This window comes from Macrobrachium nipponense, chromosome 2 (genome assembly GCF_015104395.2).
Source record: "Macrobrachium nipponense isolate FS-2020 chromosome 2, ASM1510439v2, whole genome shotgun sequence".
Taxonomy (NCBI): domain Eukaryota; kingdom Metazoa; phylum Arthropoda; class Malacostraca; order Decapoda; family Palaemonidae; genus Macrobrachium; species Macrobrachium nipponense.
In genome coordinates, this window is record NC_087201.1 from 105,946,173 (window position 1) to 105,972,161 (window position 25,989).

The 25,989-nt window shown below is 43.2% G+C and overlaps 1 protein-coding gene and 1 pseudogene across 1 annotated transcript; one reads left to right on the plus strand and one right to left on the minus strand.

Moving 5' to 3' along the window:
- The window catches only part of LOC135221268 (spectrin alpha chain-like), a 136,960-nt pseudogene that overhangs the window by 56,065 nt on the left and 54,906 nt on the right, over window positions 1-25,989 (minus strand).
- Window positions 16,613-22,029, plus strand: LOC135220888 (spectrin alpha chain-like). The gene is made up of 7 exons (XM_064258497.1): window positions 16,613-16,942; window positions 17,271-17,502; window positions 17,896-20,669; window positions 20,917-21,081; window positions 21,194-21,382; window positions 21,496-21,655; window positions 21,821-22,029. Exons 1-7 carry the CDS (start codon window positions 16,790-16,792, stop codon window positions 22,012-22,014), a joined length of 3,867 nt encoding a protein of 1,288 aa, XP_064114567.1. The 5' UTR covers window positions 16,613-16,789; the 3' UTR covers window positions 22,015-22,029.

The window sequence follows — 25,989 nt, forward strand, 5'->3', positions numbered from 1 at the left end:
TATCAGATAACAGAGGTAACCTCATAATCCAGGATTTTGATAATGATTGATTTATATATTTCCATACGGCTCATAAGCAGCGCAGTGAATACCACTGTAGTAGGAGATAACCAAACCAACTTGGTTACTGTTTGTTTGTGAAGAGTTCTGTTACCCAGGTTAATGTTTCCCAATCTTTTTGTTCATATACGAACAAACCTTCGGTCTTAACATTAGGATTAACTAGCGCCAAGCTGGAAACTGGTAGAATTAATTTTAAACTTGTGCGATCCAGGACGATATTGGCATTCATACCAGGTCACGGGGGCATGTATACCCAGAATGCCCTCGGCGTCGTGTGACCGACCCGCCAGTTATCTTTCTACTGCCTTCAAGATAGGACGTGTTCTCTGTCTATCTGTTTAAAGCCGGTTTTAGTTTGCCCGTTTTTATCCATTTCAATTTCATTTTTCTTATTAATTCTCTCTTTCTGAGTGCCCTCAGTGTGGGTGTGAGCTGTAAGAGTGTGTAAGTAGTGAGATGGAGTGTTTTGCATCGCCGTCGGTATCTTCTTCCGTTTCGAAGACGAGACAAAGGAAATGCCCAGGAGTCAGTGGCTTTCCTTGTTCAAGATTCCTAACTTCTGTGTCGACGGATCCTCATCCAACGTGTGTTCGGTGCAGGGAGTACAATTACTAATCCTTGTTCTGTTTGTCATGGTTGGTTGGTGGAACAGTGGAGGAAGTTTTATGACAAAGGCCAGTACAAAAGAAAGGAGTCGATGCCATCTTTGGATGACCAAGGGTCGCTGGCTTCTTTTGTATCGGCAATACACCAGACTGCTCCATATGTTTCGCTACCTGCCTTTGATTTGTCCCATACCCCTTCGGTTTCTCCTAGTGGTTCGTTTTCAGAAATGCCAGGAGGGGTTTTAGGTAGTTTAATGCATAATATTTACGCTTCTTTGTTCCCAGCAGGGAGGGGGGAGCGTCGCCTCTTTGTTCCAGGTGCTGGCTCCCGATGCGAACAGGATGGAGGGTATGTGGGCGGTGCTAGGCCTTTCAGGCGTACCAACCTTGGAAGGTTTGCTGTCGCATTATATGGTGCCACGGTTCCAGCAGAATCCGGCAGCGCTGAATATTCCTCATCCCCTGGGCCTGCACTTTATGGGTAATAATGTCGCGGCTACACCAACAACTTCTTTGGTTATGGTGATGCAGAACGTTGGGGGTAGTTTTGCTGCAAACGCAGGGATGCCAGCAGCAGCAGCCCAATCTCTCCCTACAAGATTGGTGACGTCACCCACATTGGCACGATGGCAGACACGATGATGTCACAGCCGACTGCTTCTCAGTCTTCTTCGCTGCCTCCGGACTCAAATATGCTTTCAGACTCGGTATTACACACTGTAATGAAGAAGTTACAGGATCTAGAGAAGAAAATTAATACGAAAGACAAAAAGAAAAGGCATGATTCGTCGTCGTCTTCGTCTTCTTCCTCTAGCTCGCCGTCATCGCTAAGTTCGATGACGTCACGGCGTGTATCAGTCAAGTGTTGGAGGATACTGGATTTCGCGACTGTTTCTTGGGCCAAGAGGAGAAGAGTGAATTCTTCTTCATCTTCGGGCCAGGATGGTCACATCCCAGTCAGCAAGAAAGGCAAGAAGTCAGTGGCTTGTAAGCTCAAAGCTAGTGGGCGAAGCCGTTTACAAGAGTCCGAACGAGCGAGTGAGTTGGCGGCCGATGGGATAACGGCCGACGAGGAGTTGCCAGTAGAGACTATAAAGAGTCAAAGGAAATCTACAGTGTCGTTGGCGAAATCGGCGTTGGGGGCAAAAAGTGCAGCAAAGGATAGAGCACAGATACCGGTTTCGCCTGTAAGACCGTTTAAAATACGGAGGAAAGATGATAAGGCTCCTATTAAAAGGTCGAAAAATAGCGAGTTATTTATCAAGGCCGAATTCTCTTGACGGTCCCGTTTGGAGATGATATTCATCATGAAGAGGAAAGTGAGCTCGGTTTCGAGAGATTTTCGCTCTAGATCCGCAAGCAGAGAAGGAGTGAGATGGTCTCGTTCTCCTGCTGACTGTTCGGGGATCGAGCCGGCGGCGGTCAGCGGAGATCAAAGAAGCCGCGGCCGTAGGGGCAGACGGCCACGAAGCACCCGGACGATTGTCAGGGGATAGGAATGAGATAGCGTCTCCTGTGACTGAGCACAGTACGCTAGAACCGGAGGAGGAAGAGAACCAAGAGTTTCTGGCGTCGTATGCCTAGGTGATTGATTTGATTCGTCAATTCAATAATTTCCGGACGAGAGAACGGAAAAACCGGCCAGTATGCTTTCTACGGGGATTGACATGGCGTTTGGTGTGAAAAAGGATACAAACACGTAACACACAGATTGCGGGAAGGGATAATTCCTTAATATCGAATAGATAGTTTAAGTTCATCCCTCCTCCAATGATGAAACATAGAAAATATTATACGACACCGACGGTTCCTTTACTGTCTTGACAAATTAACCCAAATGTGGTAAGGTTAAGGCTGGATTAACCTTAGATCAAGTGAAAATGGAATGCCCTCCGATGACTTGCCCAAGAGGCTGCTACGTTATAAGCAAGCTTATAAAATAAATTGGACTTATCAGCCCTTTCACAATAGAAATAACAGAGAGGAAGGGGATTAGGAGAAGAGGAGGGGGCTCTAGAACGAATAGGATAGGCGCCTCTCATCACTCGGCCACACCAGTGGGGGGTTGCCTGGCAAATCACTGGAAGGTGTGGCAGTAACTGTGGGAGCAGAGCAGTGGGTGGTGGAGGTTCTCAGAGTCGGGTACTATTTGATTCCGTTTCGCAAGTATCCCCACCCCTAACAGAACAGCCATTGCCTCACCCGCGCTTATGCTCAAGAACCTCAGAAGGCTTTTATCTGCCAAGAGGAAGTGAAGAAGAGATGGAAAAAGGGGCTGTGGAACAAGTAAATCCATTCCGTCAAAGGGGTTTTACAGCAGGATTTTCCTTGTACTCAATGCAGTGGGGACTGGAGGACAGTAATAGACCTGTCAACTTTGAATCTGTTATAAGAAAAACCAGATTCAAAATGGAAACTCCAAAGATGGTCCTACAAGCAGTCAGGAGCAAGGACTTTATGTGAAAATCGACTTGAAAGACGCATACTTTCAGATCCAGTCCATCAGTCTTCCAGGAAATTTCTCTTTGCTTAGTCTTGCAGAGAAAGTTTTTGAGTTTCAAAGTTCTGTGCTTCAGATTGACCATCTCCTCAAGTTTTTACAAGAGTGTTCCCCCTCTCGTTTCGACATGGGCGCTTGCTCAGGGGATCAGGCTAATAAGATATCTAGAACAATTGGCTGGTGATAGCAAAGTCCAGAGAGAAATTGCTCAGTGACAGAGCTACCCTTCTACGGTTTTGTCACAGCTTAGGCATTGTGATAAATCGGGAGAAGTCGCAGTTGGATCCAAGTCAACGGCTGGTGTTTCTGAGAATGGGCATAGACACAATAAAAGCCAAAGTATTCCCAACAGACTAGAGAGTAGAGAAATGCAAACAAGTGGTGAATGCCTTTCTGGAAAAACAAACACAGCCAGCAAAACAGTGGCAGGTAGTACTGGGAGTTCTAACTTCCTTGGAGAAGCTAGTACCACAAGTAGGTTACACCTTCGTTCTCTACAATGGAGGATGAAGGAGTTCTGGTCTCCAATAGTAGATCACCCGTATGAGCAGATTCCCTTGTCGGCAGAAGTGAGGAAGACCTGCTGTGGTGGGTGAAGGACAGCAATCTGACAGTGGGTGTTCCCCTTCAGCAACCCTCACCGGATCTCCTGCTGTTCTCAGGTGCGTCACTAGAAGGTTGGGGAGCGGATATAGAGAGCTGATGGTTTCAGCGAAATGGAGCGCCGAGGACAGAAACTCCATATAAACGTGCTGGAGCTAAAAGAGCATTTCTAGTACTACAGGAATTCCGGGAGAGGGTGCAGGGACATTCAGTGGTTTTGATGTCAGACAAACACCACAGTAGTAGCTTCATAAACAAACAAGGAGGTCTAGTGTCTCAGCAGTTACATGTGATGACAGTTCAACTTCATCAGTGGGCTGTAGAGAACGTAGTAGTACATCAGGGCCAGATATATTCCGGAAAAAAGAAACATAGTGGCCGACAAGTTGAGCCGATGGGATCAGATCCTGGGAAAATGGTAGTCGGTCCTTCTGCACCAACAAGTTGTGGACAGAATGCTCAGGTTGTGGGAAAGGCCGATCATAGACCTATTCGTAACCAGGTACAAACAAAAAGTTGGGAGTGTATTGTTCGGTAGTCCCGGACATAGAGGCGTAGCAGAAGATGCTCTACAACACCCATGGGACAATCTGGACGTCTACGCATTTCCTCCTTTTTGTCTAATCTGTCAGGTTCTGAACAGGGTAATGCAGTCTCGGAACCTCAGAATGACTCTGGTAGCTCCGTTATGGCCAAAGGCGGAATGGTTTCCGGACCTCTTGGAACTCCTGATAGACGTGCCAAGAGAGTTACCCCCATGGAACAGCCTGCTATGTCAGCCTCCCGGGGAGTGGTATCTCATGCGAGCGAGAGGGTTTTGCAAAAAAAAGCAGCAGCGCACATGGCAGGAAACATCAGAAAGTCAGTGGCAGCAGTATACCAAGGAAAATGGTCAGCATACTGTGATTGGTGTCGTAGAGGAAACTTGTCCTCCACTCGGTACCACCCCTATTCAGCAATTAGCAGACTTTCTGATATCTCAGGACAGAAAGGCATATGTCTGTGTCTGCTGTGAAGGGGTACAGGGCGGCTCTAGCCTCGGTCTTACGCATGAAAGGCGTGGACATTTCATCTTCGTGGGAGTTGGCCATGTTGATGAAGAGCTTTGAGCAGTCATGTTCACCAAAGGAACTGAAAGCCCCAGATTGGGATTTGACCATGGTACTGAGTAGTCTGACAAAACCCCCCTACGAACCACTAAGGCAGTCCACAGATAGGAGCCTGACCCTGAAGACAGTCTTCTTATTGGCCCTAGCTTCAACCAAAGGGTGGGGAACTACGGACATGGCCTGTCATCTATTGTAAAGCACTCAAGAGGTTGGAAGTCAATGGCATTCGAGTTTGTGCCAGAATTCGTGGCCAAGACTCAAAACCCATCAATAGTGGATGGCAGATTTGACTTTTTTCCAAACCTTCTCTGGCTGATTTTGTAGATAATGACAAAGATGGGATGCTTTTGTGTCCCGTCAGGGTAACAAGAGAGTACTTGAGGAGGACAAGGCACCTCTGGGGTGCAGGAAGTTGTTCGTAAGTACAGGACGGAACAAGAAGGAAGTGTCTAGAAATACAATATCGTTTTTGGCTAAGAGAAACTATCAGGAATGCTACATGACAGAAGAAGGGGTCAGATAGCCAGAGAGGGCTAGGGCTCATGACATTAGAGGCTAGAGTGCTTCTTTGGCATTCAAGAAGAATATGTCTGTGGAGAGAATTCTGAAAGCTGGTGTTTGGAAACGCCAAATGACTTTCACTTCCTTTTTATTTAAAAGACATTGCCCATAGATCCTTGGATACCCTCTCCTTGGGTCCAGTGGTGGCGGCCCAGCAAGTGGTATAGCTCATCCAGTACCCCTGGCGGGTCAGTTTGTGTCTAGTCTAAGATGAAGGTATGAAAGAAGGTATTAAAGTAGATTGAATGGGATGACTGGTCTTTTTTCTTTACTACTTTCTTTCTACTCCTTTACCTACGGGCAGTATGAAGGAGAGTACCATCATGAGCTGGAACAGACTAGATGCAGATGAGGTGGTCAGCCATACTGTAAAGTTATGTTGGAGTATAGTATACTTTCAGTAGCAACACACCCCTCTTGGTAATATGGAAGGGAGGGGTGTATGGTAGATCCAGATACAAGGGACAAGAGTGGTTTATGAGAATAGAGGGTCCTCTATTTCCCCATAGTTTATAAACCATGGCATGATACCAGCACCCGGTGAGGGAAACCAATAGATTCTCTTATATCTTTGGTTCAAAGGTTTATAGTCCATTCTCTTAGAATGCTCCTAATATTCGGAAGTGGATTTAGGTGGCAAACTCTCAGTCAGTTACAGACTTACCTCCCTCCAATAAGTAAGTCTATCCTAATGTTAAGACCAAAGGTTTGTTTCGTATATGAACAAATGACAAATTTGTAACTAATTTATATTTTCATACATCAACTTACCTCAGATATATACATAGCTAAGACTCGTCCGTCGTCCCCGACAGAAATTCAAATTTCGCGGCACACGCTGCAGGTAGGTCAGGTGATCTACCGTCCTGCCCTGGGTGGCATGGGATTAGGAACCATTCCTGTTTTTCTATCATATTTTTTCTGTCGCTTGGAATGTAAACAACGTTTGCAGTTCCTCCTGACTTGATTTTTGGATTTCATCGCCATCGATCTTCTGGGCTATCTTTTGCAGGGAAGTACTGGATCTTTGGTTCGGCATACGCATATTAATTTGTTTTGATAACTTTGGCTTCGAAAATTTCGAAGAATTGTTTACGTGTAACTACCGAACTTTTCGGTAGACAATCACATAGTTTGCAAGAAGGAAAATTTTAATATTTATTCATAATAACGTGTAGTAAAATGTTAGAATTGATTGAGCTAACTTCCTTCTTGACGATGTAAAAGGAAAGAATAGTTACGCTTCCTTTAGAAGTTTATATAGCTCTCGTACTAACGAGCAGTTAGAGCATTAACATTACTAGTAGTGTGGTATCCTCATCTCCTTCTTACTTCACAGAATCTTCAAATTCATATTGCAATTTGAAGACAAAGGAAGGTAGCTCTAAATACGAGCTATTGAAAGGTAAGAAGTGATTTTACTGTTAGTGCAGTGGAGGGTGCGTTCTGTTAGGCTCTGTTCGCTCCCAGGCCTAGACCTCTTCCAAGCTCACATACCCAGAGGAGAAGGAAAAGTCGAAAGCCTTACGGAGGTTATGGAGAATCCCCACCGATCAGCGTCCCCTCGCAGGATCTGTAGATCGTCCCAGACTGCAAGTTCGCCATTGGAAGGCGTCCTAATTAGTAGAGGGTGCGTTCGATCGGCTCTGTCTCGCTCTCAGGCCTAGACCTCTTCCCTTTTTTCCAACTCACAAGCCCAGAGGAGAAGGAAAAGTCGAAAGCCTTACGGAGGTTATGGAGAATCCCCACCGATCGGGCGTTCCTCTCGGGATCTGTAAAACGTCCCAGACTGCCAGGGATAGCCATTGCAAAGGCAGCCTTTAAAAAGTGCGTCTGTTTCTTCCGTTTCTTCATCTTACATCCGAAAAGACGAAGAATGTACATGTTAGAAGTTCGGACGATCTGGCGTTTCTTCTCAGAATAAGAGAACACTGACTCACTGAGCGAGAGGCTGAGAGCCAGCCAGCAAGCTAGCGCGAGCCACGTTCCAACAGCCAGCAGCGAGCCGCGTTCCAACAGACTAGCGCGAGCCGCGTTCCATCAGACTAGCGCGAGCCTCGTTCATACAGATAAACGCGAGCCGCGTTTCCAAGCAACTGGTAAGAGCCCGCGGTTCCAGCAACTGAGTGAGAGCCGCGTTTTCCAGAACTTTTTCTTGGCGCAAGGCGCCTTCAAAGAGAAAACAGCGGCTTAACTAAGGAGCCTTATAGTAGAATGGCAATCAGAAGGATGCTTCCATTGAACGTTTTCTGGCAAGAGGCTCGTATAACAAGACTAGAGGCGCTCGGATCTATTAGGGCGCACGGGACCTTCCACGCAAGCGGAACGTTCCAGGAGCGAGTCTCCTTTCTAGCGTGCGGAACATTCCAGGCGCGCGGACTATCCAGACGCTAGGCGCTAGGCGCAAGGATCCAGACGCCAGGCGTCAGAAGATTTCAAAAATCTTCATTAGAGAGAGAGGTCAGTCGCGAGACTCCTCTTTTGAATTTTTAACTTGAACAACTTTCCCCTGGCAAATGTGCAAGATGTCGCACAGGCGGCCGTTGCTTTTGTCAGAAGGATTCTGATACTAAGAGAAGCCCCTTTTCATTATTCAGAAGACTCCTTTCTGTTAGGCAATTCCTCTTCAATGCGGGACTCTCCTCCTCCTTCATCCATGCTCTTCCCTCGTTTTGAGGAGGCAAGAGCTTTGGGAGTTTTTCTTAATAAGATCTCATCGACGTTTGGGTATGATGGCGGATAGAAAATATCTACTTCCTTCCGTAAACCCTAGTGATGAACAGGAATTCTGTCTCTTCCGCGATTTATGAGAAATCACGAAGATTTAAAGAGTTCCTTGATTAACTTCGTTCCTTAAGGATATATATGTGTGTATGTGTGATATATGTATGATATATATATATATATATATATATATATATATATATATATATATATATATATATATATATATATATATATATATATATATATATATATATATATATGTATATATATACTCTTTCTATCGTTCATATTACGAAAAGAACGAAGATAGTAGAAGGTAGTAGAGTTTCTGCTGTATGAGAATACGATACGGTCAGTTTCATAAACACATACCGTAGTTACTTCTTTTTCTGTGCAACTCATTACAAGTATCCTTCTACGTCTTTCCTAGGAAGGACTACGCTTAAAGGGATTGTTAAGACTACACCTACTTAGCTTCTAGATTTATCGAAGTATTGTTTCGCTTAAATTAAAATTGCTTTAATAAGAACTTTGCCTGAAGTTCGATAATAAATTTTTATTAAATTCCTTTATTTAATTGGAGTAGCTGGCAACTCTGGAAGAGTAAGCGGGGACTGCTTTCGCTGAGAGCCTGAGACCAACGCAGTACGCCTATGCCAGTTACTGTCAGTACCATGTAGGTGTCAGTCATGAGCGGTCGGGCGAATCTCTCTCTCTCCTGCGGGAGGGAATAACTTTCCGTATCTCTCCCCTACAATCGCGGTCTTAACCTCGGATTGAGGGGATAATTAAGCTAACATAAATAAATATTGTATGCCTTTTGCTAAGAAGCTTTCAATAAGAGAGATAGTACAACCTTTCAATGCGTTTACCGTAGGTAACATTTATTAAAGGATTTCTATTGCAGCAGAACAATTATATTATGTAATGCTCTCAGGCTACGAAAGCATAGCTTATTAGAGTACCTGCTCAGAAGAAGATGGATGAGTCGGATGGGAAACATTCTCTTTGGAACAGAACTTGTTTCCCTGAATGGACTATACTACGTATATAAAGTTTTTTCCTACTAAGAACGGAATTAACATGTGAAAGGATGTCGGGTACCATAAAGGCACAGCTGTTCTGGCACATAACATAAAAAGAATTAGAAGAAAGCGCCAGTCTGGCGCAACGCGCCAGAAGTACCAACCTGGCGCAATGCTCCAGAAGCGCCAGCCTGGCGCAAAATTTGCGCCAGAAGCGCAGCGCCAGCCTGGCGCAGTGAGCCAAGAGCACCATCCAAGATTTTCTCGTTTTAGCGAGTTATTAACCTAGGAGTCCAGTAGACTCTCGGACACCAAGCTCGGTAACGGCAAGATTCGTTCCTGATTTTGTTACCCATTTAATCACTTAGGCCATTTCCACGACACTCTCATATCGCATAGAGCATCGAGAATCTCTTTTTTTTTTCGCTCCTATTCGCGTTAACAAGAGATCCTTCTCGATCGACGATTAATAACTGTTAACATGTTTAAACATTTATTGGGAAGAGTTGTGAGAAGACGAACAGGCTTCCTATAGACTGCTTCGTTTTCCTACTTCTCCCCCGATTGAAGATGACGTGGGAAAAGCTTCAAAGGAAGATTATCTTGCCAGTACAAGAGCAACTGGCCTCTTTGGTGGAGTGTTAGCGCCTCGTAGGAAGGACGTTGCGCTTCCAATCAAGAAGTCTCGTCCTCTCTCCCCTGCGAAGCGAGAGGCGTCATGCAGACGTGAAGCTTCCAAACATATCGCAGAGGCTTCGGTTTCGAGAGCGAGATCGGGAGAATCTTACGGAAGACACGTAACGCCAGAGAGACGTGAGACGTCGTCAAGACATGAATAGTCATTTAAAGCTGCTTTTAGACCGCGAGGCTCCAACCAAAATTTTGGCGGCCAGTTAGGGACGCCTTTTGAGAGCGAAGCGTCTTCCACGCGAGGCGTCATCCAGACGTCAGCAGCCACACAAACGGGAGGCGTCAGCCAGGACGCTTGGCTGACTAGAACGTCATCCAAGCGGGAAGCGTCATCCATTTATGGAGAGAAGCCTGGGCTGTTGGCGCCTTCCAGGACTATTAAAGCGGGGAAGAGGAAGGAATATCATTCCCTTAGCCCCTCTCCTTTTAGGAGTTTGTCTCCAGAGGAAAGACGTACTGAATTAGCAACGGAGACTCATCTAGACCCCGAGTTAGAAGTAAACTCGGAGGAGGAGTTTCAAGGAAGAGAAGGACTGTCGAACTATAATGTTTTGACAGCCTTGCTTCTAGAGGAGTATGGAGACGACTTGACTCCTGCCTCTCCTCCTTCTCCGCGCTCTCTTTTCTCGAGTGCAAAGACGAAGAAATCTTCGTTTTTTCTTAGAATGAAGCCCGCCATTTCGATGAAGAGGGCTCTTCAGTTTTTAGACTCTTGGATGAAGTTGAAGAAGGTGTTAGTTAGAACGGTCTTCTGCATGCCTCCAGCGAGACTAGCTGGTAAAAGAGGCATTTGATATCAGACGGGAGAGAATAGGGGTATTTCTCTTCCGTCTACGTCAGAAGCGGACTTTTCGACCTTAGTTGAACGCTTCACGTAGACAAGGTTTTGAACTCTGCCCGTATAACTTGGGGCATTTCAGAACTGGACCATCTCCTCAAGGGACTCTTTCATGTATTGGAAGTTTTCAACTTCTTAGATTGGTCCCTTGGGGTGATGTCCAAGAAAGCCCATGATTCTGAAGGACTCGAACCAGAAGTCCTTCTGTGTATTTTGTCTTGTATAGACAAAGCGGTTCAGGATGGCTCGGTTGAGATCTCCTCTTTGTTTGGAGCAGGTCTTCTTAAAAAGAGGACAGTATATAGTGTCTTTTTAACCAAAGCGGTCTCCCACGCTCAGAGGGCAGCGCTTCTGTACTCGCCTTTGTCTGACTTTTTGTTCCCTTCTCAGTAGTGAAGGACATTTCTCGTTCATTAACTGAGAAGGCGACTCAAGACCTTCTGACACAGTCAGTAAGGAAGAAGAAACCTGCAGACAGCCCCAAGAACACTGTCATTGTCTGATGAGGAGAAAGACCGGGCCTACAACCTGACACAGATGCGCTAGATGCGAAACATATAGGACAGATAAGAGTGTCCGATGTGGACATTGCCAGACATCTCGAGACTCTACCAAGCTCGAAGCTCCGGCAAGAAGTGGGGAGGAGCCACCAGGCGCGAGGCGCCAGGCAGGAGCGAGGCGCCAGGCAGGCGCGAGGTACCAGCCAGCGGCGAAGCTCCAGGCAGGCGCAAGGCGCCACTCCAACCGGGCGCGAGACGCCAGCCAGGCGCGAAGCTCCAGGCAGGCACAAAGCGCCAACCTGGCGCGAAACGCCAGCCAGGCGCCAGGCAGGCACAAAGCGCCAACCTGGCGCGAGACGCCAGCCAGGCGCGAGGTGCCAGCCAGCCGCGAGGTGCCAGCCAGCCGCGAAGCTCCAGGCAGGCGCAAGGCGCCACTCCAACCAGGAGCTAGACGCCAGCCAGGCGCCAGGCAGGCGCGAGGCGCCAGGCAGGCACAAAGCGCCAGCCAGGCGCGAGGCGCGAGCAGCCAGCCAGGCGCAAGCCAGGCTCTAGGCGCGAATCTCCAGCTAAGACGCGAAGCGTCATCCAGATGCGAGGCGCCAGTCAAGCGAAAGGTACCAGACAAGCGCTAGGCGCCAACAAGAGCGAAGCACCAGCCAGGCGCGAGGTTCCTGCCAGGCTTCAGGCTTCAGTCGGGTGAGATCCATTTCAAGAAAGCCCTGTCTTCTTGAAAACATGGAGATTCTCCTAAGCACTTCATTAGTGACTTGATTCCTTCAAACAGCTGAGAATTAAAAGCGCAGGAAGTGCGCGCTTTTGCAAATTCTTGTTCTTTACATAACAATATGTCATATAAGACATATTAGCTGTGTTGTACGGTAGAGGCAACTCTGTGTTGACTTCTCATTACACAAAGGATGTCAAGTTAACCTACGAGAGATCCTTCTCTTTTGGTTTATACGTTTCTGCGGATACGTTACTGGGATAAGGAGCCGACACTGATCCTTAACTTTGAGTTAAAGTTTTTTAACTTAGTGAAATTATTGGGGTTTTTGAAAGGAGTGTGGGGATAACTCTTTCCAATTTGAGCGCGAACCCTCGTGTTAGGATCAGGTGATCGGGATCGGTGTTGCGCTCCTTCATAAGGTGTATTGTCATATAAGTGGATCAGCACCCATTGACAAAGTCCTTTCAGGCTCTGCCGAGTAAGTGGATAAGACCCCTTCGGCAGACCCACAAGAAACTCTTGGCCATAGATCATATATCTCGCTAAAGTTTCTTGAGGTGATGCAGACTACTGGGCAAACACCCACGAAGTCTACCACCTATCAGGTAGGAACCAAGGTTTTATTTATACCTACAACATATGTTGTTTACCTGTCTATTCCATATAGTAAGCTGTCTCTTACCCTCACCAGAAGGGTGCCAATCAGCTATGTATATATCTGACAGGTAAGTTGATTGTATGAAAATGATATTGTTATGATACAATAAAGTTTCATACATACTTACCTGGCAGATATATACGATTAGGGCCCACCCAGCCTCCCCGCAAGGAGACAGGTGGAAGAGAAAAAATATGATAGAAAACAGGAATGGTTCCTAATCCTGCCACCAGGGCAGGACGGTAGATCACCTGACCTACCTGCAGCGTGCCGCGAAATTTGAATTTCTGTCGGGGACGACGGAGTCTTAGCTATGTATATATCTGCCAGGTAAGTATGTATGAAACTTTATTGTATCATAACAATATAATTTTTCATAACTATACAAACCTGAGGTCTTAACAGTTAAAGGCCCACCTCGAACCACCCCTCTAGCAGTCTAACTAGGTTAGAAGTATAACTGGTGGGTCGGTCACACGACGCCGAGGGCATTCTGGGTATACATGCCCGTGACCTGGTATAGATGCCAATAGTCCCTGGATCGCACAAGTTTAAATTTAATTCTATCGGTTTCCAGCTTGGCGCTAGTTAATCCTAATGTTAAGACCTCAGGTGTTTTTGGTAGTTATGAAAAATACAAATTAGTTTACAAATTTGTCATTTTTGAGCCTATTCTTTGTTTTCTACCTACCATTCTCAACTGGCTTATACTCTACTCTAATCTGCTGTTTTCTCTTTTGTTCATATAACCAAGGAATTTGCTCCTCAGTTTCCACCCTGCTTGTTTTTTTTTTTTTTTATTTCCTTTTTTTCTCCTTTATAATTTTCATCTTTCCCTATGTTTCATCTTAGTTTATTGAAGTTGTGTCCCTACCTCTCCTGCCATCTTGAATGTGTTTTTTGCTGCTCCTGCTGCCTCTTCAGAAGGTTCCTCCCTAGAAACTAAACTTAAATGCTATACTGGAAGTATTTTTGTAATGTGAACTGTCATCATCCAGCTGTTAAGTCAGTCATGTTGGGCCTCACTGACTTCCCTCCCAGCTGTCTGACCCCCTTCCTGGTACCTATATGTCATTACTTTCTTGACTGCCTCTTGGTGCCTAAGGTGTTACACAAAAGAGTGCCCCACCTACCGTCTTGCCTCTTCACCTCACCTGTTGCTTTACTACTTGAGAAATTGGCCTCTGCTGTCTTGGCTCCTGCGTTGGCACTTATGTAGGATGAATTTGAGGTGGAAGAGTCATTTTCAGTTGTAGGCAGCTCTTAGACAAATGAGCTTCTCTCTACCCTCGTGGTTGAGGGTTTAGATATGGTGGAGAGACTGTCTTTGTTGCATATTAGCCTATTGTCTCCTGGTAAGACAACAATAAGGTTGAAGCTTTCTACTTTGGTTCAGGTGTGCTTTGAGGAAATTTCTCTTGTTGTTGTAGTGTAGAGCTGTCTCATGTGATACTGTTCTGAAGCCACCTTCAGTTCAATATGCAGACTACTTGACTTGTTTAGACCTGAAGAAAAGAACTTTCACTAACTGCTGTTGCTCATTCATTATGCCAGCTTAAAGATTATTTGTCACCATAATGATTGATTCCATAGTTTGGAATAGTCTTTAGAGTTCTTGGGTTGCCTCAACAGGATGATTACAGTTGCTTCTTGACTAACATTACACTCATTTACTAATTCCATGCTTATATTTAACTTCAAAGGTTCCACCTTCTCAGAAGTCAGTAACTGCATATATTTTCAATCTGCTGCATGAGCACCTACTCAATTCTTCCTTTTTCAAATGATTAGGGAGGATGTCTGTAATCAGGAAAGAGAGTTTTTGAAAATGTCCAGGAAGTCAGGCATCACCAGTGGCCTTCCTTTTTACCCTTACTTTCATCACTATGAGAGGTTCCTAGCCCTGCACAAGAAAGTTGAATCTGTTAAAGAAGGTGGTCATTGAGTTGGTGTTGAAAGCCTCCCTAGGCTTCTACTTTGCCTGTTTCTCGTTCTGAAAATGTCCACAGGTTGGAGGCCACATGTCTGCATCCTTGGCAAGTTTGTTCTGCCGACTCCCTTTTCCATAGAATCGTCCAGCACTGTTCTGACGGCTGTTCAGTGTAACGATTAGATGAATTCTATGGACATGAAGGATGCTTACTTTCATGTTTAAATAAACCCTCTGTATTGCAGTTAGTATCTTTTCTTTTTGCAGGGAATTTTTTTTTTATATATATACTTAAACTCATCTTTGGAAGCACATTTGAATGTTAGCTCCCATAGGGGGGTTGGTGTCATCTTGGGATCTGGGATCTGCTCTGTTTGGAAGACTGGCTAGCCCTAGCCAATCTGGCTCAGTCTTATAGTACTCTAATCAGTGGTAAAATTCCCCGCTTGATTGGGTGCAGCCAAATGTCTATCTGGGGATGAGGATAGTGTTACTGTTTACAGGGTTTTTTTTTCTTGGAGAGAGTAAACAATTTCTTGTGGCAGGATTTGAGCCCATAGAGCAGCTTCCAGTGAAGTGGTGGCTTTTTCTTTTTGGTCACATGGTTTCTTTGGAGAAGTTTGAGGCTGAGGATGAGGTCCATTTAATTTTACTTGAAGCATTACAGTGCTGACGAGTCTTTGAGAGACACTAGAATGGTGGGCAAGATTGGTTGAGGCTTCAGATAGGTCTCTCATTGGAAGTAAGGAACCCAGGTCTCACATAGTAGTATTCAGATGCTTCATAGACAGGCTAGGGTGCCTTTGTGGGGGATCTAGAGATATAAGGTTATGGTGTTAATTTGTTAAGTTCTTTGTTTTGGGTATATCAACTGCTGAGAAACTTATTAAATATTAAAATCCTTGAACCTGGAAAAACAAAACGGAAAAAAAGTACGTACAGCATTTTTAAGATAAGTGAACTAAAAAACAACAATAGTCAATATTCTGTACCACTTGAAGCACAGTGCTTTAATGCATTAAGACTAGTGTAAGCTTGCTGGTAGCTTCTTTCCTACGTTGTTTTTCTCCTTCATATCATGAAACTGAAAAATTAACACTTCCAATAACAGTTGATGGTACTTAATGAGTCCTGAAAACAAACTACAGGCAATCCCCTGTTAACGGCGGGGGTTCAGTTCCTGACTGAGCGCCGCTAACCAAAAATCCGCTATAATAATACCGATAAACCGCTTAATGGCACTGCTAACCGGATATTGACACCACTAAATGGAGATCGGCACCTTTAAACCGCTTACTGTCGCTGAAAATTCAGTTAACGGTATCACTAGACAAGTGCTGTAAAATCTGGTCACTGTTAACCAATGCCGCCTGTAATAGGGATGAGTGAGGCTCTTTTAATCACACTGCTAGTACCATGCTAAGTACCGCATTTAAGGATTCAAACTTCAAAGTAGTCCTGGCTGTCTTTAATGATTTAAGGTGATCGATAAGATGGGTTAGGGTTTCAAGGAGCTTCCATAACCAGTTAGGATGTGTCACCCAGAGTAGATTAGGTTAAGATATACGTATATCCTCAGGTACCATGTCACTGGCATTTTTGTTTATGACAAGGGTTAACGAGTCCAGAGCTGTAAAGCCGCCTCCTTCCACTATCCCCATGCGTGCCACCCTGGCCAGGTAGGGTCTGGGTGTATAAATGTAAATACCATGCTACTCTGCAAGAGTTGTGTGAGTTCCATTGTCGTTTGACTGATTTTTGTGTCATATCAAATACGTAGATCCCTGAGGGAGCTGTAAACCTAGTTGCAAATGGCAGGTTATTTTAGTATTATGTACATGATATTGCATAGTGTTGTAAGGAAATCTGGTAGAATAGTTTTGAGCTTAAAATCTGTTTTTAGAAAAGCTCTTCCATATGTATTAGATATAGTATGGCTCTGCTTGTAATTTTGTTAGTTTATCACTGCCCATAAAATTGAGTGTGAGTGAAAAATTTTTTGTCACTGATTATGAATGTTTATTTTGTGTGAATATTTTATATTTGTGAAAAACTGCTTTAATATTAGAATTTATTTTACAGGTTGTGGAATTCCTATTTTTCACTGTAAAGTTTTGCGATTGTGCCAAAAGCCGTCATAAGCACAGTAGCACATAAACTTGACAAAAGCAAGTCGGGGTCAGTAGCATTATTAAAAGTTCTGCAGAAGAATAAAAGATTTGAGAGTACATACAAAAACAGAAGTACATCAACATGGAGGGGAATGTTGTTGTAAAAGAAGTGCGGATCCTGGAGACCGCTGAAGACATCCAGGATCGGCGAGACCAGGTTCTCTCAAGGTACTCCCAGTTTCGCTCAGATGCTCGTCTGAAGAGGGACAAGCTTGAAGACTCGCGAAAGTTCCAGGTGAGTTTCTTAAAAAATTAAGTTAAAACTATTTCTAGTTTTAACAGTACACTAATTTTGTTAGTAGCTTTGTTCATACCTGTTTTCACATACACAGTGATTTACCTGGGAGGATAGAATATGTGTAGAGAAATGTCTTATAAATCATTAATAAAATAAATTTATTAGTTTTTTTTGTTATAGTGTAGTTTATACTCATTTGCAAAATTGAGTACATAATAACATTTTCATTTATCAGTATTGAAATAGGTTGTAAGAAAAGAATACAATGTATGGAAGGGATTAGTTGGCTTTGCTTTAATTTAACATCTACTGAATGTTATTTCAGTACTTCAAACGTGATGCTGATGAGTTGGAATCTTGGATTCATGAGAAATTGCAAGCTGCATCTGATGAGAGCTACAAAGATCCTACCAATCTTCAGGCAAAAATTCAGAAACATCAAGCCTTTGAGGCTGAAGTGGCAGCTCATTCAAATGCTATAGTGGTGTTAGACAACACAGGTTCTGAAATGATCAACCAGCAGCATTTTGCCTCTGATGTTATTAGGCAGAAGTTGGGTAAGCTGCACTTATCATGACTAGTATTAGTATTGTTGTAATTACTAAAAGGTGTGCTGATAATAATTTATATTGCTATATATATCTTTTGAGTATGATGTAATTTATTGTTTGGAATGGTTATGTACGTATTATAATTTTTTGTAAATTGTCTTTAAACTGTCATAAGTCATAGTTATTTTGAATTTAGGTGTAAAGTGATTTTTAAAAATCATTACCAGTACAGTAACAGTTTGCTACAGTAGATCTTCAGTGTTCTTGATTATCAGATTATAATTTTCCTCTTGATAGATATTAAATAAAATTTACCTTCAGAGTAAATGAGTAATGTTAATCATTGTTGTGATATTGCAGTGATTGGTTTTAGGAGTATAGTATTTTAATTTATTTCAGATGAGCTTCATCGATTATGGGAGCTATTGTTGAGTCGCTTGGCGGACAAAGGAATGAGACTACAGCAGGCTTTGGTGTTGGTGCAATTCCAGCGCCAGTGTGATGAAGTCATGTACTGGATTAATGATAAGGAGACATTTGTTACTTCTGAAGAATTTGGCATTGACTTGGAACATGTTGAAGTTCTTCAGCGTAAATTTGATGAATTCCAGAAGGATATGGCTGCTCAAGAGTACAGGGTCACTGAGGTCAATGCTCTGGCTGAAAAATTAGTTACTGATGGCCACCCTGAAGTTGAGGTGATAAACAAGCGCAAGAAGGACTTGAATGAAGCTTGGCAACGTTTGCGTCTGCTTGCACGCACCAGGCAGGAGAAGCTCTTTGGGGCCCATGAAATTCAACGTTTCAATAGAGATGCAGATGAAACCATTGCATGGATTGCTGAGAAAGATGTTGTTTTGTCTTCTGATGACTATGGAAGAGATTTGGCTTCTGTTCAGACACTTCAGCGCAAGCACGAGGGTTTAGAACGTGACCTTGCTGCCTTAGAAGATAAAGTTTCTACTTTAGGTGAAGAAGCAACTCGCTTATGTGGTATTCATTCTGATCATGCTGAACAGATAAAGGTCAAATTAGCTGAAATTGAGCACTCTTGGTCAACCTTGACAGCAAAGGCACAGGAACGCCGCCGCCGTCTGGATGATTCACATTACCTTCATCGCTTCCTGTCTGATTTCCGTGACCTGATATCTTGGATTAATGATATGAGAGCAATAATTACAGCTGATGAATTAGCTAAGGATGTTGCAGGAGCAGAAGCATTACTAGAACGCCATCAGGAACACAAGGGTGAAATTGATGCTCGGGAGGACAGCTTTAAGAGTACTCATGAAGCTGGTGAAATGTTAGTAGAGAAGAACCATCATGCCAAGGCTGAAGTAGTAGAAAAGTTGAGCACCTTGTCTCAGGAGAAAGCTGCTTTGCTGGCTCTCTGGGAAGAGCGCCGTATCTTGTATGAACAGTGCATGGACTTGCAACTCTTTTACCGTGACACTGAGCAAGCCGACACATGGATGGCAAAGCAGGAGGCTTTCTTGGAAAATGAAGATTTAGGCGACTCCATTGACTCAGTTGAGGCCCTTATTAAAAAACATGAAGATTTTGAGAAATCTCTAGCTGCCCAGGAAGAGAAAATCAAGGCCCTTGATGAATTTGCTACTAAGCTCATTGAAGGCCAGCATTATGCTGCAGATGATGTATCCCAGAGACGTGAACTTCTTTTGGAACGTAGGGCAGCATTGCTTGATATGTCGGCTCGCCGTCGTACGATGCTGGAAGATTCATATAGATTCCAGCAGTTTGAAAGAGATTGTGATGAAACTAAAGGTTGGATCAATGAGAAACTAAAATTTGCTACTGATGATAGCTATTTAGATCCTACTAACTTGAATGGGAAAGTCCAAAAACATCAAAACTTTGATCAGGAGTTGAGTGCAAACAAGTCTCGTATTGAGGAAATTACATCTACTGGAAAAGAGCTGTTGGACTCTGATCATTATGCCAGTGAACGCATTGGTAGTCGTATGGAGGAAATTTTGCAGCTTTGGACATCACTTGAGGAAGCTACACGTAGAAAGGGCTCAAAGCTGGAAGAAGCTTCTCAGCAGCAGCAGTTCAATCGTGGTGTTGAGGATATTGAACTTTGGCTTTCTGAGATTGAAGGTCAATTGATGAGTGAGGATTATGGTAAAGACCTTACTGGTGTACAAAATCTGCTTAAAAAGCATGCCCTTTTAGAAGCTGATGTTGGGTCACATCAGGATAGAATTGATGGTGTGCGGATTGCTGCCGATCAGTTTGTAGATCGTGGGCATTTTGATGCAGACAACATCAAAGCTAAGCAGTTGGCGCTTCAGGAACGGTACAATGCACTTCAGAAGCCAATGACGCTTCGTAAAGAACGTCTTAAGGATTCTCTGTTGGTTCAGCAGTTGTTCCGTGATATTGATGATGAAGAGGCTTGGATACGGGAAAAAGAACCCATTGCAGCTTCCACAAATCGGGGAAGGGACCTTATTGGGGTACAAAATCTAATCAAGAAACACCAAGCTGTCTTGGCTGAAATCAACAATCATGAGCACAGAATTATTGCTGTTACCACATCTGGAGAGGAAATGATCAGTGATGGTCATTTTGCTGGTGAAGAGATAAAACAACGAGTTAACACCCTGAGCCAGCATTGGGCCCAACTCAAGGAGCGTGCCAATCAGCGCCGTCAAGACCTTGATGATTCCATGCAAGCCCACCAATACTTTGCAGATGCAAATGAAGCTGAATCTTGGATGAAGGAGAAGGAACCCATTGCAGGTGGTGGAGACTTTGGTAAAGATGAAGATTCAGCTGAAGCTCTTCTGAAGAAACATGAGGCCCTCATGAGTGACTTGGAAGCTTTCAGTTCCACTATAGCCAGCTTGGAGGAACAGGCTGCTGGATGTCGTCAGCAGGAAGTACCTGTTATGGATATTACAGGCAAAGAATGTGTGGTGGCTCTCTATGATTACACTGAGAAGTCGCCTCGTGAAGTGTCCATGAAGAAGAATGATGTGCTAACACTCCTGAATGCTACAAATAAGGACTGGTGGAAAGTAGAAGTAAATGATCGGCAGGGATTTGTTCCTGCTGCCTACGTAAAGAAGATTGACTCTGGCTTAACTGCCTCTCAACAGAACCTGGCTGATGGAAATTCTATTGCTGCACGCCAGAATCAAATAAGAGTGAGTCAAGATTAAGTATTATTATATGTGGAAGCTTTTATATATGTTAAGCGTTAATAATCTGATATTTTACTCTACAGTACTGATATTAACTACTACTTTACTGATCTGTTATTTGATGGTAGTCAAGCAAGGTAAATAATTTTTAGCATAACAGAAATGTGCTTTATTGGTAATGAAAGAAGAAGAGATATAAGTTTTAAAATTTTTAAGAATTGTATTCAAAATGCTTTAAACACCATTCCAGGGTCAGTATGAAAACTTGATGGCTTCTGCACGGGAACGCCAAAAGAAACTTAGTGAAACTGTTCAGGCCTATGTTTTGGTAAGAGAGGCTGCAGAATTAGCACAGTGGATTAAGGATAAGGAGCAGCATGCCCAGATCGAAGATGTTGGAGAAGATTTGGAACAGGTAAAAGAAATAATAATATAAATTGGGAGTCTGATTATTTTTGTTTTGATGTGGTAGGTTGAAAGAGGAGGCCAGAGTAATTGAAGTATTTTTTAATGTTTTCTCTGTTTAGGTCGAGGTTCTGCAAAAGAAGTTTGACGATTTCAAAACAGACTTGCAAGCCAATGAGGTACGTCTTGCTGAAATGAATGAGATAGCCATGCAGCTCATGAGTCTAGGACAAACAGAAGCTGCTCTGAAGATTCAAACTCAGATTGAAGACCTCAACACAAAATGGAACTCGCTGCAACAGATGGCCCAGGTAAAGATTTTGTTATTTCCAGTTCTTGAAGCTTTATCAGTTTTGCATTAACAAAACTTGAAAGGACATAATCTGTATTGAGTTAAGTTTTCACTTGTGTTCACTTTGTTTAGGAGCGTCAGTTCCAATTGGGATCAGCTCATGAGGTACAGCGCTTCCACCGTGACGTTGATGAAACCAAGGACTGGATCCAAGAAAAGGATGAAGCACTCAACAATGATGATTGTGGAAAAGACTTGAGATCAGTTCAGGCTCTTCAGCGCAAACATGAAGGTTTGTAAAAAGGTAGTTTCTTATAAATATGAATATATGTGCTTATGTAGTTTGTTATGAAATGTAATTCTTTATGGTATAGTTTTCATGGGAGGATTTATGCATATCAGAAGTATTTTGCAGTGGCTTATACAGTACATTTATGAATCTGGCTTAAATTTTCAGGCTTGGAGAGAGATCTTGCTGCCTTAGGGGATAAAATTAGACAGCTTGATGAAACTGCTAACCGTCTGATGCAGACTCACCCTGAGGCTGCAGATACTATATATGGAAAGCAGCGAGAGATCAATGAATTATGGACACAACTTACTGCTAAGGTGAGGAGGACCATTCAGTGCTACACTTTATGCTACTGTTGATGTGTATGGGAGTTCAAGCACTACTTTCTGACTTAAATAGGTGACGAGTTTCTTTCTGTTTTGGCTAGTTGATAGCATAGTGAGTAATGCAGCACAGTGATAAGGTCTGTTTTTAGGATCTGAGGTTGATTAATTTATGGTGGTAGTGGGTGAGATTAAATTGTTACCATATTTGAAGTCAGAAAAGATGTGTGATTGTATAAGACACCCTATTTCAGCAGGGCCTATTCAGGAAACTTTTTTAGTGTGTAGGTTTACGAACCTTTGAAATATGAAAAACGTGCAAGCTCTAAAAACTACATTTTTTTATATATATATAGGTTAAAGTGTTATCCTAAGGTTTAGTGTTTGGACAACTCAGCCAGGTCACTGAATTTTGGTGGGCTGCCAGATTTTGTGTGCGAACAGTTAGCCCCAGGGTTAGTCTGTTACACTGACAGTATCCATATGCAGAAGTCAGATAGTACAGGCGGCCCTCAGTTAGTGGCAGGGGTTCCGTTCCTGGCCGCCAACGCTAAGTGATTTTCATTTTCGACACTTAAGCGATTTTAAAGCCTACGGCCACTGCACACCTTTCGAAACTCTAGACCAGTCAAAGGCGCCGTAATCCCACAATGGCGCAATAAGTAAAATTACATTTATGCAGTATAGTAATATAGAATTTACTGTACAGTAGTATTGTACAGTACATTATAGCATTATAAATACTGTAAAGTGAAAAAAGCCTAGCTTTAATCCTTTAATAAGGTTTATACAGTTTACAGGTAGCTGTAGTGTTCAAGTTACGATAATTCGTCTTACGATAGTCCAATTTTATGAGAGACCAAATTACAGTAGCCTAACTTTATCCATCTCCTAGTTACATAAGTTCAATAACAGCAAAAGAGAATGATGAAAGTATGGTTATAACGTTATACTCGTTGCATGAACGTGTACAGCCATGAACGACCGAACGAGAAACAACTTTTTTTTCTAAGTACAACCAAATTGGATAACATCCATTTGGCTTGTATTTCAATCATCGTAGTACAGCACACTATTACCGTAGTTGTTATAAATGGCGTTATGTATAGAATAGAACTGAGATATCTTAATGTAATAACTTTATTCGCTATAGATCAAAGATCATCAGGAAATATACTGTTAAATATAAACCTAGTTATAACTGAAGCTGAGAAAGCTGTTCCAGCTGCTAATGACTATTATCGTACATTGGCAACAAGGATAAAACTCCAGTAAACGTATGCCATGAAACACAACCGTAGATAAAATTGAGATAAAATCATTTTAATCAAAACTACTGTGCTTGAAAGAACACATTTTACTGTTGGTTTCACGCCGATATAAGATAAATAATGTAAAGTTTGTATTACGATGATATAAAGGAGGATTGCGAACGGAATCACGTAATTTTTTTACGCAATAAACATGCTGCCAACGTAATCTGTTAACGAAAAAAAAAGAGTTGTTCACATTCACAACGAGACATATTCAATTCATATTTCCTCCTAAAAACACGTTGTACGTATAAGGAAAAATAACCTTGTCTCATATAAGTCAAGTGTGTACATATTCGTTTATGCTAACTAGAAGAAAGAGAATTCGCTCAGAATTGCGTTATGGCAAAACAAACTCGTATTCGCTGTCGGCTGATTTCAAACCACAACATTGGCCGCTCTGTGGAATACTGGCTTAGATTTGCCGTAGTATTTTATAAAACAAGTGGTACCTCAACATACGAAAAATTCGTGTTACGAAAGCAAATACGAAGATTTTTTGGGCTCTGCATATGAAAATAGTTCAAGTTACGAAAGGTTGTTGCTGTAAAGTCCTGAGATTCGCCTGGGCCACCGAGAACAATTTTAAAACTTGCGCGCCGCTAACTGAGTAGACTCGCCACCATCCTCCCGCTCTCCCATTGGTTCCTGATGCTAGTCACCGCCGTAAGATCCTGCTCTCCTATTGGTCAGCATCTACCCCATGTGCTCTATGTATTCTATTGGTAAAAGGATGCTGTAAATTGAAAAACTTATTCATGCAATACATTTAATAAAAAAATTAGGTAAAGATAGAATAAAGAATAGAAATGAATCGTTATTATACGTACTGTATGTTAGTTTCAGTAGTTGAAGAGAGATAATGAAAATTTGATTACTGTACGTACTGTGTGCTAGGTGAAAGTGGTTGCTTGGCTATCGTTTGGTACTCATAAGTGCTTAACGTAAACAGTTTTGTTTGTTTGTTTGTTTGATTGTTTATTATAGTTAATGGTTACTGAATAATTATTTGAAATGAGTACATGCAATACATTTAATAAAAAAAAAATTGTGAATTAGATATCATAAAGTATAAAATAGATCAGACTGCTATCATCGAAGCCAACAAATATGTATTTTGTTCATGACACTTACCTGCCAGATATATATATAGCTGTATTCTCTGACGACCGACAGAATTTCAAAACTCCCGGCAAACGCAGTGGTCGGCTAGGTGGTTAGTACCCATTCCCGCCGCTGGGAGGCGGATACCGGGAACCATTCCCATTTTCTATTCAGATTTTCTTCTGTCGCCGGTCGGTAAACATCTGTTTACAGACCTTCCCTTAGGATTTCGAAAACTTCATTTGTCACTTGAGTATTTGGATTGTCTTTTGGTTTCGGACTTGGCTTAGTGATTTGGCATACGCTATTGTGGTTTGGATTTTGATTTTGGCTTTGATTTTTCTTAGAATTGAGATGTCTGGATCTAGTTCTACTAGTTTCAGGGTGTGTGGTGTAGAAGAATGTAAGGTGAGGCTACCAAAAGCCTCGGTAGATCCTCACACAGTGTGTGTGAATTGTAGAGGGCATGTTTGCTTGTTGGATGATAGGTGCAAAGAATGTGAAGTGTTAACTGATGTCGAATGGAAGGCGTATGAATCTTACATTCGTAGACTTGAGCGTGACAGAATTAGGAGGTCTTCCTCCAGGAGTGCTTCTGTTAAAAGTCAAAGTAAAGTTGCTCAATCTAACATAAATGTAGAACATGCTACGCATAACCCTATAATTTCTCCTTCAGATAAGGAAGTGATTGTTACCGAAGGGAATGCCCTTTCTACCATTTTAGAATCGATTCGGAACCTTGAATCGAAAATGAAAGTGCTACAATCTAATGTGCAAAAGTGTAGTGATAATGTTAGTGCCCCTAGTGAAGTGGAGGGGGCGTCAGATCGGTCCTATAATGCCTCCAGGTTGAGACCTCTGTCGGACTCCCAGAACACAGGGAATGGACATGTCGAAGGCCGAAGGAGGGTTACGGGAATTAAACACCGGTCTGGCGTCCCTTCGGCAGATCCTGAAGACGCATCCCAGGCTGCCAAAGATCGCGCGCAAGCTCGAATCTTGAAGGAATGCTTTTCTTCCTTCCTCCGAGACGTCCTCACCTCACCGTGGGTGGGAATCTCGGAAGACCTCTCCGACTGAGAGTGGTAAGGAAGACGTAAGGTGTCGCACAAGCGGCCATCTCTTTTCTCGCCTCTTAGGAAAGGTCTTTACGGAAGAGTACGCAGCCTCTCCAAGTGAGAGTGGTAAGGAAGACGTCAGACGTCACACTGGCGGCCATCGTCTTTCTCGCCCTCTTAGTCCAAGTGGGAGTGGTAAGGAAGATGTAAGACGTCGCACTGGCGGCCATCGTCTTTCTCAACCTCTTAGGAAAGGTATGATGGAAGAGGACGCTTCATCGGGAGATCGAGAGCGTCCTCCGCCTCGATTTATGCTTCGGTCTTCTCCGGAAGACTTCGAAGACAGTATCCCGCACAAGAGATTTAGGACGCTTTCTGAGCGTCCTGATTCGAGTCCGGAGAGAAGGAAGAAGGCGTCCCCTCGCCCATCTTCTTCTCAAAGGTTCATTCCATCATATGGTTCTTCACCATCAAAAAAGACTCTCGAAGCGATTCGTCAACAGTTGGGTACATTTTTCGCCAAGAAAGAGGAAAGA